The following is a 16,166-nucleotide window of genomic DNA, read 5'->3' on the forward strand; positions in this document are numbered from 1 at the left end:
TAGTAGAGACAGGGTTTCACCACTTTGGCCAGGCTGGTCTTGAATTCCTGACCTGAAGTGATCCGCTCGCCTCGGCCTCCCAAAGTGCTGGGATTGCAGGCGTGAGCCACCGTGCCTGGCCCCATTTGACAGTTTTTTATTGTGTTAAATTATACACAAAACTTATAATTTTGACCATTTTTAAGTGTACAATTCATTGGCATTAAGTACATTCACAACGTTATGCCCCCATCACCATCATCCATCTCCAGAACTTTCATATCATCCCAAACTGAACTCTTCCCCATTAAACCGTAACTCCTCATTCCTCTTGCCCTTCAACCCCTGACAACTACTAGCTACTTTCTGTCTCTATGAATTAGCCTATTCTAGGTACTTCATATAAGTGGAATTAAACAGTATTTGCCCTTTTGTGGCTGGCATTTTTTTTTTTTTTTTTTACTTAGCATAATGTTTTCAAGGTTCATCCATGGTATAGCATGTGTCAGCCCCTTCATCTTAAGAGTGTAGCATTTTAGGGCTAGCAATGGACTTTCAAGTTCATGTATTCAACAAATACTCATGAAGCAACTGCACTGTGCCAGGCCTCGTGCCAGGTGCTATACCTGATTCCATTGTTGCCTTCGGTTTTTCCTTTCCTGGTGTGCTGCTTTATGAAGACTGGTGGGGCAGGGCATGGTGACTCAGGCCCGTGATCCCAGCACTTTGGGAGGCTGAGGTGAGAGGATCAGGAGTTTGAGATCAGCCTGAGCAACACAGTGAGACCCCATCTGTACAAAAACAAAACAAAACAAAACAAAACACCTGTCATGGTGGCAAACATCTTTAGTCTCAGCTACTTGGGAGGCTAAGTTGGGAGGATCACTTGAGCTCAAGAGTTTGAGACTTCAGTGAGCTATGATCACACCACTGTACTCCAGCCTGGTCGACAGAGTGAGACCCTGTCTCAAAAAAACAAACACACAAACGGTGGGGACCCAAGCCAACGACATTCCTTTTTCCTGGTTGCCCTATCAAGCCTCGGTCTCAGGTTGCACACAGTTTCTTTTTAGATATTGACTCCCATTAGGGATTTAGGTTTTCTTCATGTGGATGATTTTCCCTGGGAGAAAAAGGTAGGAACTAAATTTCGGCTTGCCTAGAATTCTGGGTCCTTGATTCTCCCACTTCACATCTCTTACAGATTTGGGTCTCAGTTGTTCTTGTTGCTAACTTCAAAGCTGACATCGATCTCAGTGACACTGAGCCCACGCTTTCTGGTGGACAGGGTGGGTGTAGGAATTCACTTTAAGTGTTGAGAGGACAAAAGGACCCTGAGGGAGCAAGAGGAGATGATGGCCCCTAGCTCCACAGCTCCTAACAAAGGCTCTCTCTGGGACCACACTTGAGATTCTGCACCCTCTTTTTGACTAGGCTGGTTCTTGAGCCCTGGCTAAGCCAGCGTGAGCAAAGATCCTGCGAAGTCATCCCTCCCACCTTGGTATCTGATCAAGTTCCTCATCCCCACCTTTGATGTATAAGTCCTTGGCCTGCCTTTAGCAAGAATCGCCCTACCTTGATGTCTTCTCTTAGTAATCCCACTGTTTTCTTTGTCGTATTCAGTGTTAATCCTCTCTGTTTTCTTTGCCGTATTCAGTGTTAAGCACAATAAGTCTTTCCTATTGAAATAGCCATGGTCCTAATCATAATAATCTTGAATTAGGTCTTACATTTTAACACATCAGGATAGTTTTTCTTTCACTCTCTCAACTATGACCCTTGGTTGTGTCCACTCCCTTTGTGTGGGTGTGGAAAGCATGTAGACTGTAGGGAGGGTGGGATGGGAAAGGCTGTGGGAAGTGGGGCTCCCAGGACAGACTCAAAGGTCCCAGAGCCCCTGAAGACGTTATGGAGATCATGAGTGTCTTCCATTTATTCAGCTGTGACTTGGCAGAAAGGACACCAGACCCACAGTCTAGGAAGTATAAGAAAATCTTATTATTTACTTATTTATTTATTTGAGATGGAGTCTCACTCTGCTGCCCAGGCTGGAGTGCAGTGGTGTGATCTCGGCTCACTGCAAGCTCTGCCTCCCAGGTTCACGCCATTCTCCTGAGTAGCTGGGACTACAGGCATCCACCACCACACCTGGCTAATTTTTTTGTATTTTTAGTAGAGACGGGGTTTCACTGTGTTAGCCAGGATGGTCTCGATCTCCTGACCTCGTGATCCGCCCACCTCGGCCTGCCAAAGTGCTAGGATTACAGGCATGAGCCACCGCGCCCGGCCGAAAATCTTATTATTGATAAAACCATTAAGCCTTCCCTATAGTTCAGACCCCAAGGAACACTGATAATTTATTCAGACTAAAACATCCTTTCTATATCATTTGCTTGATACATTTCTATTTGCTTAGTGGAGTCAGAAGAATTAGGATTCAGATACATAAAAGAGGCCACAAACCTCTTTCCTCATCCTGACCTGCCCCGGTGAAATTCTCTGGCAGGGCTTGTCAAGCATGTAGTCTTGGAGCCAGCTCAGTCTTGCTTTGATAGTCTTAACTTTTTTATTATTATTCTAGAGGTAATTCTATGCCAGGTTTATAATCTGACCTCTCCTATCAGGATAAATTCCATCCAACACTGTGGAACTTTCTTATTCACTGTAAAAACACTATTTAAATGCCAAGTGATGAGCAATATGGTACCCTTGGCACAGACTTTTTCAGCTCCTGGAGCAAGTTCCTGACCTTGTAAATCGAGAGGCTCAACCTTTATCACTTGAAAGGAATGGGAGAGGCATTGGTAGGGCCTGCCTGTCACAGTCAGAGTTGCAAGGGTGCTTGGGAATCACATTAGCATTTTTGAGGACTTGAGTCACTCTCAGACTCTTTATAAATACAGCTTGACTCAGCCACCGTATGACTGACTCCCCAGGGACATGAGGTGGATACTGTTCATTGGGGCCCTTATTGGGTCCAGCATCTGTGGTCGAGAAAAATTTTTTGGGTAAGTTCCTTTTGGACCTCTTATTATTTGGTTATTTCAGAAATATGGGAGCCAAATGGAACTGAAAATGAATGGCTGATAATAGCTGACATGGAGGAAGGAGACCTGGGCTCTTGTTCCAGCTTTGCCTGTGTGTCATCCTGGACAAGTCCACTCCCTTCTCTGAGATCCGATTTCATCTGTGAAATCAGGACTAGATGACCATTGCAGTCTCTCCCCAGCTCCCTCATCTCCTGCCAGTTCTTTTTCTGCCTAGTTCTTATTTATAAGGTCCGTTCCAGGCATCTACTTTCTTACTCCTATGTTATTAATTACTAAGAGTTACTGGTTACTAAGAGCTATGTTATTAATTACTAAGAGTTACTGGTTACCAGAAATGGTTTGTTTCCAATTTCCGCCATGGGTAAAGGGAAACCCTGGGTCTCAAGCTTGTTGGTTTCACTTCTTTGTTAATGGCGAAGGCTTTGCAGAACTGGTGCCTTCTCTTGATCTGCAGTTCAATGCTCTACCCCTGAGCTATACCCTCTTCTGAGCTGGTGCTTTGTTATTGGCTTCTGGGACGTGGAGATTTCACAGGTCTTGCCTAGACACAGCTATGAAAATGACATGCAGAGACACATGCCTGCACACTGTGTGCGTGTCTGCGTGTGTGTGCGTGTGTGTGCGCACACACACACGTGCTCAACACACTCCAAGCAGAATGCTTTGAGGTTTGCAGGGGAGAGGACATTCGGGTGGTAGGAGAGATAAAAGGGATACCATGTTGCCCTGTTAGAACGCTGAATTGTAATAACTCATTACTGCATAATACTTTACCATTTGTAAAGAGCTTTCATGTACATTATCTTTTTGATCACGCAACAAGTTTGCCAGGCAGGGGTGTTATTTTCTTCCATTTAAACATGAAAAAAATCAGCCTTAGAAATGTTAAGGAACACGCTCAAGGCCACTTAGCTGGGAAGCAGGGGAGCTGGAACTCTGAACATAAAACTCGTACCCTTTTGCTATAACACAAGTTCATCTCCAAATAAAATCCTGTATCTCTTGGATCTATCTCTTAGTTTACTTTCTATTTTACTATCTGGCTAATGAGACTTTGGGGTTGTTTTTCGAGGTAATTACTTATATGAGATTGACTAAGTTTTATGATGATGACTTCTGTTCACACCTGTGTCTCTATTGCTCAGTGGCTCAGAGGGGTTAGGCATAGCAGGTGGCCAGGGAAGACTTTCCCACAGGCGGCTCAGCAGTAGGTGTGTAGTGACTAGACTTGCTGCCATGTGGGCTGACGCATGGAACTGTCAGGCTCCCACTGCAGCTATTCATGTGGCTGAAAAATCTCTATTTTGCAAGATACAGACCTCTCTTGCAATGCGGTGGGCACCTGGGCTGCGACAGCTGGGCCAGGCCCTAGAATGCTCTCTGCAGGAATTTTGTACAGAAAAAGCTGTGTGCTTGAGCTGACTGCAGATGGTTTTAACTGATAGTGTCATTCTCATCCCCAAATCCATTCTCACGCCATAGTAGGAAACCTAGCAAAGGTAGTGGAATTCTTCCTGGGCTCTGTAGAGGTGTCCCAGACACCCAGCTTTTAGAGCAAGGGGAACATTTAAAGCAAGGGGAAGCTGGCCTCTGAGCGTTCAAGTGCTTGGGAAGCCAGGCTCTGGATTGGCTGCTGAAGATGAGGATGATGGTTTCTCCCCACCACCCACCACCCATTCCCCTCCCTTCCGTCGGCCTCGCCTATCTCCCCAGTCTCTCTTGCTCTACTGGAGCCTTCTGCCCTGGTCTTCAGAGATCTTCAGGATGGGACAATGGCCAGGATGCCTAGAGGCACCAGGCAGGCAGAGAACAGGAACCAGTTGCAGAGCTGGTTATAGCATCAACAGTAGCTGGCAGGCATCTAAGAGTTCTATGAAACCATCTCTTAATATTCTTTGTGGTGGCTGCTAAGCCTGGCTAGGGAGGCAGATGAGAAAGGCACAAAGGATGGGCCACTTGGCTGCCAGCATGGTGAAAGGGGAGGGATACATGCCCATCACCAAAGTGGGTATTGACTGTCCAAAGCACAGACACCTGTGAGGGTAAGGGAGTGGGAGTGCCAGCCATTGCAATGGCAGCAGCTGGACGCCCTGGCTATTGGAGAGGATCAAGTTAAGAGGAGCTGTGAGAACACCTGTGTGGAGCAGGAGGGGCAGACATGGCCACCTGTAAATCTCAACACGTCCCCCTCCCAGGCTAATTTCCACCTTCAGAAAGAGCTCAAGGTCTTTGAGTGAATTTCTAGATAGTGGAGATAGGATGTGCTCCACCATCTTGAGTCTCATGAACTGACGAGGGCATTTTCCAAGTACAGACAAGGACAGCGAGGGCAAGAAAAAGGCTGCCCTTTCGCATGGCACCCCGCCAACGTCCTCCCTGCTTTCGGGTGTTGCTGTGCTTCTGTTCATAAGGATAATGCTACCACTGGGTACAGTGGCTCACGCCTGCAATCCCAGCACTTTGAGAGGCCGAGGCAGGTGGCTTACCTGAGGTCTGGAGTTCGAGACCAGCCTGACCAACATGGAGAAACCCTGCCTCTACTAAAAATACAAAATTAGCTGGGCATGGAGGTGCATGCCTGTAATCCCAGCTACTTGGGAGGCTGAGGCAGGAGAATCACTTGAACGTGGGAGGCGGAGATTGCAGTGAGCTGAGATCGTGCTATTGTACTCCAGCCTGGGCAACAAGAGCAAAAACTCCGTCTGAAAAAAAAATAAAATAAAATAAAAGGATAACGCTACCCACTACCAAAACCGCCAATGTTCAGCACTATCTGAAGACTGTTAGGACTTTGCTTCCTCTGGTCAGGAAAAGCTTCATGGGTGATGTGAGTTGGTCCTAAAGATTAGATGGGACTAGATGGGCCTGACAGATGAGAAAAAGGATGGATTGCAGGCAGTGGGAACAGCATGTACAAAAGCATACAAAAGCACACAGTGAGTTTGGGCTGGGTCCGAGGTAGGGTAGAAGGGAGAGGTGAAGAAGAGACAGATGGAATGGGCTTCACTCTGCACCCGCTCTTCTGCCCTGCCGCTTTGCATGCTACAGATATTTCGTTGACCTCTGTAGCTTGGCTGATTAGAGCAGGATGAAATGCGTTTGCGGATTTAATCATCCTCAGGGCCAGTCAGAGACACGGTGTCCCATTTTCCTGGGACTGTACCCAGGAATGTGCACAAGTTCTGTTGTGAAGTCATCACTTTGGAAAAACTAAAACGCATGTGTTGGGTGAATGCGTAACATGATTTTCATACTCAAAGAGCTTCTTATTCTTATGTCCTCCTTTTTTTCTCCTCCTGTCCCTTCTTCCTCCTTTTCCTCTTTGTGATTGCTGTAGCCAGTGCTGTATTTTACACATGCTTAGTTGTGCTAATAAATATGTCACCACAAAAGATCTTTCTAGAAGCTCCCCCCCACTTTTTTTTTGGGACAGGGTCTTGTTCTGTTAACCAGACTGGAGTGCGGTGATGCAATCATAGCTCACTGCAGCTTTTGAACTCCTGGGCTCAAGCAATCCTCCTGCCTCAGCCTCCCAAGTATAGAATCCCCATTTTAAAGATACCCCCTTTATGGAGTGTTGGAGGTAGGTTATGATAGAGCATGAGTTCAGCGGACGGGCCCTTGTCCCCGTCCAGGAGTAAAGATTTCCTTTCTGTTTGTTAAATTTATTTATTTTTAATTTTAATTTTTTGAGATGGGGGTCTTGCTCTATTGCCCAGGCTAGAGTGCACAGGTGTGATCATAGCTCACTGCAGCCTTGAACTCCTGGGCTCCAGTGATCCTCCTGCCTCAGCCTCCTGAGTAGCTGGCCTATGCCAGCTAATTGTTTTTCATTTTTTTGTAGAGGCAAAGTCTCACTATTTTGTCCAGGATGATCTTGACCTCCTGGCCTCAAGCAATCCTCTCACCTTGGTTTCCTGAAGCACTGGGATCACAAGTGTGAGCCACGGTGCCTGGCTCCATTCTGTCTTACATCGGTCCCTTTTTTTCAATGGTGCTTGCCGAGGTCAGGGAAAGATCAGGTTTGATGCCTCATCTTCCCAGGGCGGTAGGTCCAACTCTTGGCAAGCCTGTTGGGTTCAGACTGAGACCTGCACACCCAGTGGTATCTCTTCAGGGCCCTCAGCAGTGCCCACAGGGTGCAGTTACCCACTCACCTCCAGGACCCTTTGGGGACCAGGTGGGTTGGGAGAAAGGGAACCTTCAGCACTGTGATCTCCTCCAGACCAGCCACCTGCAGCAGGAGCAGCTCTGCAGTGGACCTTGACTCCTTAAGGCTGGCCTAGACCCACTGGAGAGCCCCTAGAACCTTCCAGAACCCAGCAAAACCCTGAAGGGCCATCTGGATGAAACCGGTTTTCTGATGAGGAGCTGCCCCATGAGGCTGCACGCTCAGCTCCCTGTGACAGCCATTCACTCTCAACAGGTCCTTGAGCTCACAGCGGCTCTCTTTGCATTCACTTGTGTCAAAGAGATGATGCAGTGACAGCATCGAGTGCGGATTCTTTGGAGCCGTCACTTAGCAACAGCCTAATGGCTCCCATCTCCCCCAGCCAGCTGAGAGCATAAAGGCAGCATTTCAGGCCCCGCTTTCTCCCACCCACACACAGGACTTCGGGGGCCACTACCCCTGCCGCCGCTGCAGAATCTAAATCACGTATATGAAGCAAGCTCAGGGACAAACGACAAAGGGGACTGAGACTGGCCGGCCCCATCTGTGTCCTTTAAGGGTCCCCTCTCACCCCGTGGGGAGGAGTGGATCCAAATCCAGCCTCAGCACCATGGGCCATAGTCAGTTTCCACCCAAATGAGCCTTTGTGTGGGGTTCTGGAGGTGGAAGGGACTGAGCGAGCACCCAGCCTCGCCTGTGTTGTAAGAGGGCGAGGCTGGGTGCTCACCCTCCCAGCATGGATATGCTGTTTTCTTTCCAGCACGGAGGTTCCGTCAGGGTTTCAGTCCTCAGCCCTGACAGTGAAGAAGTGCTTCTTTATGTCTTGAGTTAGCTTTGCGTGTAACTCAGGCACATTCCTTCCTATAAAATATATGTGTTTTTCATTATAAAGTAATATGACCACATTACAGAAAACAGATACAAGGCGGAAAAAGTAAGTCATCCATAATCCCACGACCCGAACATAAGGGCTGTCAGCATTTGGTATATTTCCGCTGTCTGTTTTTCTTCCAATGCATCTGCTTTTTCCATACTTATAATCATGGCACACATACAATTTTGTGTCCTGCTCTTTCACTTAATATTTCCCTTAAAGTTATGCCATAAGCACTTTTTCATAGTTGCCATGTAGCCTCATTTTTAATGGCCATACATTAAAACCAAAGACTAGACCATTTCCTTTCTTTTGGCCTGGTTACGTCTGGGATAGGAGGCTTGGGGTTTCTTTGCCAGCTGAAAGCTCATCATTATCTTTTGCTCTTTTTTTCTTTTTGCTTCTTCCCCAGGGACCAAGTTTTTAGGATTAATGTCAGAAATGGAGACGAGATCAGCAAATTGAGTCAACTAGTGAATTCAAACAACTTGAAGGTACCTGGTTCTTTTTAGCTCTCCTGAGTGTTTTCTACCTTTGGCGGGAGAAGACTCTTGCTCTACTGGTATTATTATTTTTATTTCCGAGGAGTCTCTGAATATAATCCCTTGGGAGTCCACTTGCCATTTACACAATTGAGGGGGCCGATGGGAGAGAGGGAGCACATCACAGCCGTGCTGTCCTGGGAGAGGGGATGCGTGAACAGTATAGGCTCCATCCTTCTAGCTGCCATCCACTTATGACTCTTGGTCTCTGCCAGATACTGCTTGTTGGGCATGTCCAACCAGACACAATTGTGAAATGGGCAAACTTTGCCCTTGGGCAGAGCCCAGACTCTCAGGGATCACCCTGGCTTTTGGCAGTGCTCTAGAAGAATAACCTCATTGTACATTTTACCTGAACTGTCCTTTAACCTGGTTTCATTTCTGTTCCCTTCAGGTCAATTTCTGGAAATCTCCCTCCACCTTCAATCGGCCTGTGGATGTCCTGGTCCCATCTGTCAGTCTGCAGGCAGTTAAATCCTTCCTGAGATCCCAGGGCTTAGAGTATGCAGTGACAATTGAGGACCTGCAGGTAGGTAGACCATGCCCCCTGCCTTCTGGTCTCACATAGGACCAGGCAGCCAGTCCAGAGTAGACCGGAGCGATTTGCAAGTTCTGGTTTTATCCTTTTCTATTTTATAGATGAGGAAATGGAGGAAAATGGAAGTAAAGTGCAGTGACTTGTTAGAGGAACTATATTCTATAGTAGAAAGGGCATAAATAGGCCAGGGAACCACACAGATTTGGATCCAAATCCTGATTTTGCTAACTACTAGTGCTGTGTGCTGTGTCTTTGGACAAGTTATTAAAAGGACCTGCTGAGCCTCCATTTCTTCATCAGTAAAATGGTGATAGTGAGATCTTCGTCATGTGATTTGTTGAGAAGATTCAGGATTAAATGTATGTAAAATGTCTAACAGTGCCTGGCATATCCTACATCTGCCATTAAGTCATAAGTCCCTCTTTCTTTCCTTCTTTGAAGTCCTTCCAGGTGGCAAGAGCAGAGCAGGGGGAGGGTGTTGGGAACCAGCCACTGAGGCACCCTTTGAGACAGGGGGAATGTCATGGATAGCCCCAGCAGAGGGAATGCCATCCTCTGGCCTCACGACCCGTATCTGAACATCAGGACAGGGTCTGGCTCATGCTCTCTCCTTCACCGAGGTGGGTTATGGACTAATTGGTGATCTGGCCTGGGAGTTTCCTGATGGTGTTAGCAGCTATGAGCTTATTAATCATCCTCACATGTCACAGACATCTGCCAGGAACCTTCAAAGTACGAGTGGTTATAAGAATTTCTTTGTTTCTGAATGGTTTCCCAAGCTGTGTATTTCAGAGGCACTGGATACCAGATGCGGGCTGATGTCTAGAGAGTTCATATTATAGGATAGCCAAAGAGCGCATATGTTGCTTCCAGGGAGTAAGTGGGTTTTGAATGAGGCCATGTAAATTGGGCCCCAAGAAGTAATTTTTTTTTTTTTTTTTTTTTTTTGACAGAGTCTCTCTCTTTTGCCAGGCTAGAGTACAGTGGTGCAATCTCGGCTCACTGCAACCTCTGACTCCCTGGTTCAAGTGATTCTCCTGCCTCAGCCTCCCAAGTGGCTGGGACTACAGGCACGCACCATCACGCCCAGCGAATTTTTGTATTTTTATTAGAGACAGGGTCTCACCATGTTGGCCAGGATGGTCTCGATCTCCTGACCTCGTGATCCGCCAGCCTCAGCCTCCCAAAGTGCTCGGATTACAGGCATGAGCCACTGTGCCCAGCCAAGAAATAAAATTTTATAAAGATATGAAAGAAATCTAACCCGCTTTTAAACCTTGACATTTGTGCTGCTTGATATGCTGAAAGGGCCGCTGTCTTGGCTGACCCATATGCCAAGACATGGCAGAAAAAACACAAACCTGCATCTGCAATGGATCACTTCACAACATTGCTGTGTGTTTTCAGGCCCTTTTAGACAATGAAGATGATGAAATGCAACAGAATGAAGGGCAAGAACGGAGCAGTAATAACTTCAACTACGGGGCTTACCATTCCCTGGAAGCTGTAAGTGTTTCAGAGTGGGTTAAGATCAAAGTTCTCTGCCTTCTGAATTTTGTAACCTCTCTCCTTACTTCCAGGAGACATTAGTCTTCAGCACAATATCCTCTCACTGAGGGGCTAAAATGTGTACACTTCAATTCCTTTCTAATTCTTGGATTGCTTAACTCCTACCAGCACCTCAGAGTGTCATGAAATACAGCCTGGCTATTTCCTCCCTCAACCATCCTTCTCTCCTTAAGCAACTCCTTCAGAATACCATGAAAATAATTGCAATCATTTCTAGTCCTTGTAATTCAACCTTCTTCTACCCTACCATAATCCCTCTATTTTACTCACTTATTCTGGGAGAATAAAATGTTACTTATTCCAGGCAAGTAGACAAATGGTGATTTTGAAGGTTAACCAAATATTTCCACTCATTTATCACAACTACTTATAATGTATATATTTGTTCCATCAAGCATTTTGGTGCTGTGTTTAGCTAGAAACCATTTGATATAGATGGCTGACTTTCAAGGTAAGCCAAACCTTCAAATGAAAAACTTGAAGCAGAATAGTTTCCTAGGATACTGGAACTTAAGAAATCAAGAGAGGCTGTAGAATGCGGTACAGTTCTCTTACACCCCTCAGTGTCTCCTTCATTCATCTGCACACAACTAGCTCAGGAACACTCCCCCACATCTAAATTAGTATTCCCCCTGGTGTACCTTAATACATGTTGTTCTTGATATACAGACATAGTGTTGCTGGCACGCATTTCACAAGGAGTATACTTTGAGTCGTTTCTCTTCTTGAGGGAGGATTTCAAAGGTTGACTACTTCCACTTCTTTCCCATGCTTGTCAGTAGCTTTGTTTATTGTATACACTTCCAATGGCACTGCCCCTTGATCCCTCTTGTGACCAGTGACATACATCTGCAAAACAGCTGGATAAAGTTAGGAGTTCAGTTTTGGGCCATGGACGAAAGCAGAGCTCAGAGCCCACACAGGGATCAAGCCCATGAAATCAGCCTCATGAACATGGGGCCCTCGCCAGCTGAGCTAACCAGTTGCAAATGTCACCCAAGACCCTGGAGGGGCCATCCCCTCACCTGCCGACTGCTGGAGCCTCACTGTCTCACTGGCTCACCACTGGTTTCTCTGGTTTGAGGTGCCCTTTGCAGCCTGGCTTACAGCAATCTTGTCCTCACTGTGACACCCTCCGCTGTGAGTTGGTGTGCCAGCACCCTCCTAGCTCAGTCATATGCAGTTCTTTTTAAAAACAGCTAAAGAACTCGTATTCTAGGCTGGGCTTGGTGGCTCACACCTGTAATCCCAGCACTTTGGGAGGCCGAGGTGGGCAGATCACTTGAGGTCAGTAGTTCAGGACCAGCCTGGCTAACATGGTGAAACCCCATTTCAACTAAAAAAATACAAAAATTAGCTGGGCGTGGTGGCAGGCACCTGTAGTCCCAGCTACTTGGGAAGCTGAGGCAGGAGAATCACTTGAAACCAAGAGGTGGAGGTTGCAGTGAGCCAAGATCGTGCCACTGCACTCCAGCCTGGGCAACTAAGTGAGACTCCGTTTCGAAAAAAAAAAAAAAAAGAGCGCTCATATTGGCTCACATAACCACTTAGGCTTTCTTAGGTCTCTAGTGGGAATTTCGCGTTTGTCTCTGCCAGAGTTTCTGGTTCCAAAGCCATTGTCTGTGTTGTGCTAGTGGTGGGCAGTGTGAATTTGCACCCCACACCTGGACACAGCTTGGTGCTGTTTGTTTTTTTTTGATTTTAAAAATAATTTTATTGATTCTTTTTTTTGTTTGTTTTGTTTTTATTTATTTATTTATTTTTTATTTATTATTATTATACTTTAGGTTTTAGGGTACATGTGCACAATGTGCAGGTTAGTTACATATGTATACATGTGCCACGCTGGTGCACTGCACCCACTAACTTGTCATCTAGCATTAGGTATATCTCCCAGTGCTATCCCTCCCCCCTCCCCCCACCCCACAACAGTCCCCAGAGTGTGATGATCCCCTTCCTGTGTCCATGTGTTCTCATTGTTCAATTCCCACCTATGAGTGAGAATATGCGGTGTTTGGTTTTTTGTTCTTGCGATAGTTTACTGAGAATGATGATTTCCAATTTCATCCATGTCCCTACAAAGGACATGAACTCATCATTTTTTATGGCTGCATAGTATTCCATGGTGTAGATGTGCCACATTTTCTTAATCCAGTCTATCATTGCTGGACATTTGGGTTGGTTCCAAGTCTTTGCTATTGTGAATAGTGCCGCAATAAACATACGCGTGCAACTGTCTTTATAGCAGCATGATTTATAGTCCTTTGGGTATATACCCAGTAATGGGATGGCTGGGTCAAATGGAATTTCTAGTTCTAGATCCCTGAGGAATCGCCACACTGACTTCCACAATGGTTGAACTAGTTTACAGTCCCACCAACAGTGTAAAAGTGTTCCTATTTCTCCACATCCTCTCCAGCACCTGTTGTTTCCTGACTTTTTAATGATTGCCATTCTAACTGGTGTGAGATGGTATCTCATTGTGGTTTTGATTTGCATTTCTCTGATGGCCAGTGATGGTGAGCATTTTTTCATGTGTTTTTTGGCTGCATAAATGTCTTCTCTTGAGAAGTGTCTGTTCATGTCCTTCGCCCACTTTTTGATGGGGTTGTTTGTTTTTTTCTTGTAAATTTGTTTGAGTTCATTGTAGATTCTGGATATTAGCCCTTTGTCAGATGAGTAGGTTGCGAAAATTTTCTCCCATTTTGTAGGTTGCCTGTTCACTCTGATGGTAGTTTCTTTTGCGTGCAGAAGCTCTTTAGTTTAATTAGATCCCATTTGTCAATTTTGGCTTTTGTTGACATTGCTTTTGGTGTTTTAGACATGAAGTCCTTGCCCATGCCTATGTCCTGAATGGTAATGCCTAGGTTTTCTTCCAGGGTTTTTATGGTTTTAGGTCTAACATTTAAGTCTTTAATCCATCTTGAATTGATTTTTGTATAAGGTGTAAAGAAGGGATCCAGTTTCAGCTTTCTACATATGGCTAGCCAGTATTCCCAGCACCATTTATTAAATAGGGAATCCTTTCCCCATTGCTTGTTTTTCTCAGGTTTGTCAAAGATCAGATAGTTGTAGATATGCGGCGTTATTTCTGAGGTCTCTGTTCTGTTCCATTGATCTATATCTCTGTTTTCGTACCAGTACCATGCTGTTTTGGTTACTGTAGCCTTGTAGTATAGTTTGAAGTCAGGTAGCGTAATGCCTCCAGCTTTGTTCTTTTGGCTTAGGATTGACTTGGTGATGCGGGCTCTTTTTTGGTTCCATATGAACTTTGAAGTAGTTTTTTCCAATTCTGTGAAGAAAGTCATTGGTAGCTTGATGGGGATGGCATTGAATCTGTAAATTACCTTGGGCAGTATGGCCATTTTCACGATATTGATTCTTCCTATCCATGAGCATGGAATGTTCTTCCATTTGTTTGTATCCTCTTTTATTTCCTTGAGCAGTGGTTTGTAGTTCTCCTTGAAGAGGTCCTTCACATCCCTTGTAAGTTGGATTCCTAGGTATTTTATTCTCTTTGAAGCAATTGTGAATGGGAGTTCACTCATGATTTGGCTCTCTGTTTGTCTGTTGTTGGTGTATAAGAATGCTTGTGATTTTTGTACATTGATTTTTGTATCCTGAGACTTTGCTGAAGTTGCTTATTAGCTTAAGGAGATTTTGGGCTGAGACGATGGGGTTTTCTAGATATACAATCATGTAATCTGCAAACAGGGACAATCTGACTTCCTCTTTTCCTAATTGAATACCCTTTATTTCCTTCTCCTGCCTAATTGCCCTGGCCAGAACTTCCAACACTATGTTGAATAGGAGTGGTGAGAGAGGGCATCCTTGTCTTGTGCCAGTTTTCAAAGGGAATGCTTCCAGTTTTTGCCCATTCAGTATGATATTGGCTGTGGGTTTGTCATAGATAGCTCTTATTATTTTGAGATACGTCCCATCAATACCTAATTTATTGAGAGTTTTTAGCATGAAGGTTGTTGAATTTTGTCAAAGGCCTTTTCTGCATCTATTGAGATAATCATGTGGTTTTTGTCTTTGGTTCTGTTTATATGCTGGATTACATTTATTGATTTGCATATATTGAACCAGCCTTGCATCCCTGGGATGAAGCCCACTTGATCATGGTGGATAAGCTTTTTGATGTGCTGCTGGATTCGATTTGCCAGTATTTTATTGAGGATTTTTGCATCAATGTTCATCAAGGATATTGGTCTAAAATTCTCTTTTTTGGTTGTGTCTCTGCCCGGCTTTGATATCAGGATGATGCTGGCCTCATAAAATGAGTTAAGGAGGATTCCCTCTTTTTCTATTGATTGGAATAGTTTCAGAAGGAATGGTGCCAGTTCCTCCTTGTACCTCTGGTAGAATTCGGCTGTGAATCCATCTGGTCCTGGATTTTTTTTGGTTGGTAAGCTATTAATTATTGTCACAATTTCAGCTCCTGTTATTGGTCTATTCAGAGATTCAACTTCTTCCTGGTTTAGTCTTGGCAGAGTGTATGTGTCGAGGAATTTATCCATTTCTTCTAGATTTTCTAGTTTATTTGCGTAGAGGTGTTTGTAGTATTCTCTGATGGTAGTTTGTATTTCTGTGGGATTGGTGGTGATATCCCCTTTATCATTTTTTATTGCATCTATTTGATTCTTCTCTCTTTTTTTCTTTATTAATCTTGCTAGCGGTCTATCAATTTTGTTGATCCTTTCAAAAAACCAGCTCCTGGATTCATTAATTTTTTGAAGGGTTTTTTGTGTCTCTATTTCCTTCAGTTCTGCTCTGATTTTAGTTATTTCTTGCCTTCTGCTAGCTTTTGAATGTGTTTGCTCTTGCTTTTCTAGTTCTTTTAATTGTGATGTTAGGGTGTCAATTTTGGATCTTTCCTGCTTTCTCTTGTGGGCATTTAGTGCTATAAATTTCCCTCTACACACTGCTTTGAATGCATCCCAGAGATTCTGGTATGTTGTGTCTTGGTTCTCGTTGGTTTCAAAGAACATCTTTATTTCTGCCTTCATTTCGTTATGTACCCAGTAGTCATTCAGGAGCAGGTTGTTCAGTTTCCATGTAGTTGAGCGGTTTTGAGTGAGATTCTTAATCCTGAGTTCTAGCTTGATTGCACTGTGATCTGAGAGATAGTTTGTTATAATTTCTGTTGTTTTACATTTACTGAGGAGAGCTTTACTTCCAAGTATGTGGTCAATTTTGGAATAGGTGTGGTGTGGTGCTGAAAAGAATGTATATTCTGTTGATTTGGGGTGGAGAGTTCTGTAGATGTCTATTAGGTCCACTTGGTGCAGAGCTGAGTTCAATTCCTGGGTATCCTTGTTGACTTTCTGTCTTGTTGATCTATCTAATGTTGACAGTGGGGTGTTAAAGTCTCCCATTATTAATGTGTGGGAGTCTAAGTCTCTTTGTAGGTCACTCAGGACTTGCTTTATGAATCTGG

At 44.8% G+C, this 16,166-nt stretch overlaps 1 protein-coding gene across 3 annotated transcripts in view; it reads left to right on the forward strand.

The window, feature by feature from the left end:
* The first annotated feature begins 2,863 nt into the window (after nt 1-2,863).
* Nucleotides 2,864-16,166, forward strand: part of CPA4 (carboxypeptidase A4) — a 37,281-nt gene continuing 23,978 nt past the window's right edge. The window contains exons 1-4 of one of the 3 annotated variants that reach the window (XM_054497275.2): nt 2,864-2,987; nt 8,487-8,568; nt 9,011-9,145; nt 10,562-10,660. In XM_054497275.2, coding sequence (XP_054353250.1) covers nt 2,920-2,987; nt 8,487-8,568; nt 9,011-9,145; nt 10,562-10,660 — 384 coding nt within the window. In that variant the 5' untranslated portion in view covers nt 2,864-2,919. Of the gene's footprint in view, nt 2,988-8,486; nt 8,637-9,010; nt 9,146-10,561; nt 10,661-16,166 lie in introns of those variants that run through there. The other 2 variants (XM_063668458.1, XM_063668459.1) reach the window with 2 other exon arrangements.

The sequence above is a fragment of the Pongo pygmaeus genome, chromosome 6 (assembly GCF_028885625.2).
Source record: "Pongo pygmaeus isolate AG05252 chromosome 6, NHGRI_mPonPyg2-v2.0_pri, whole genome shotgun sequence".
NCBI lineage: Eukaryota > Metazoa > Chordata > Mammalia > Primates > Hominidae > Pongo > Pongo pygmaeus.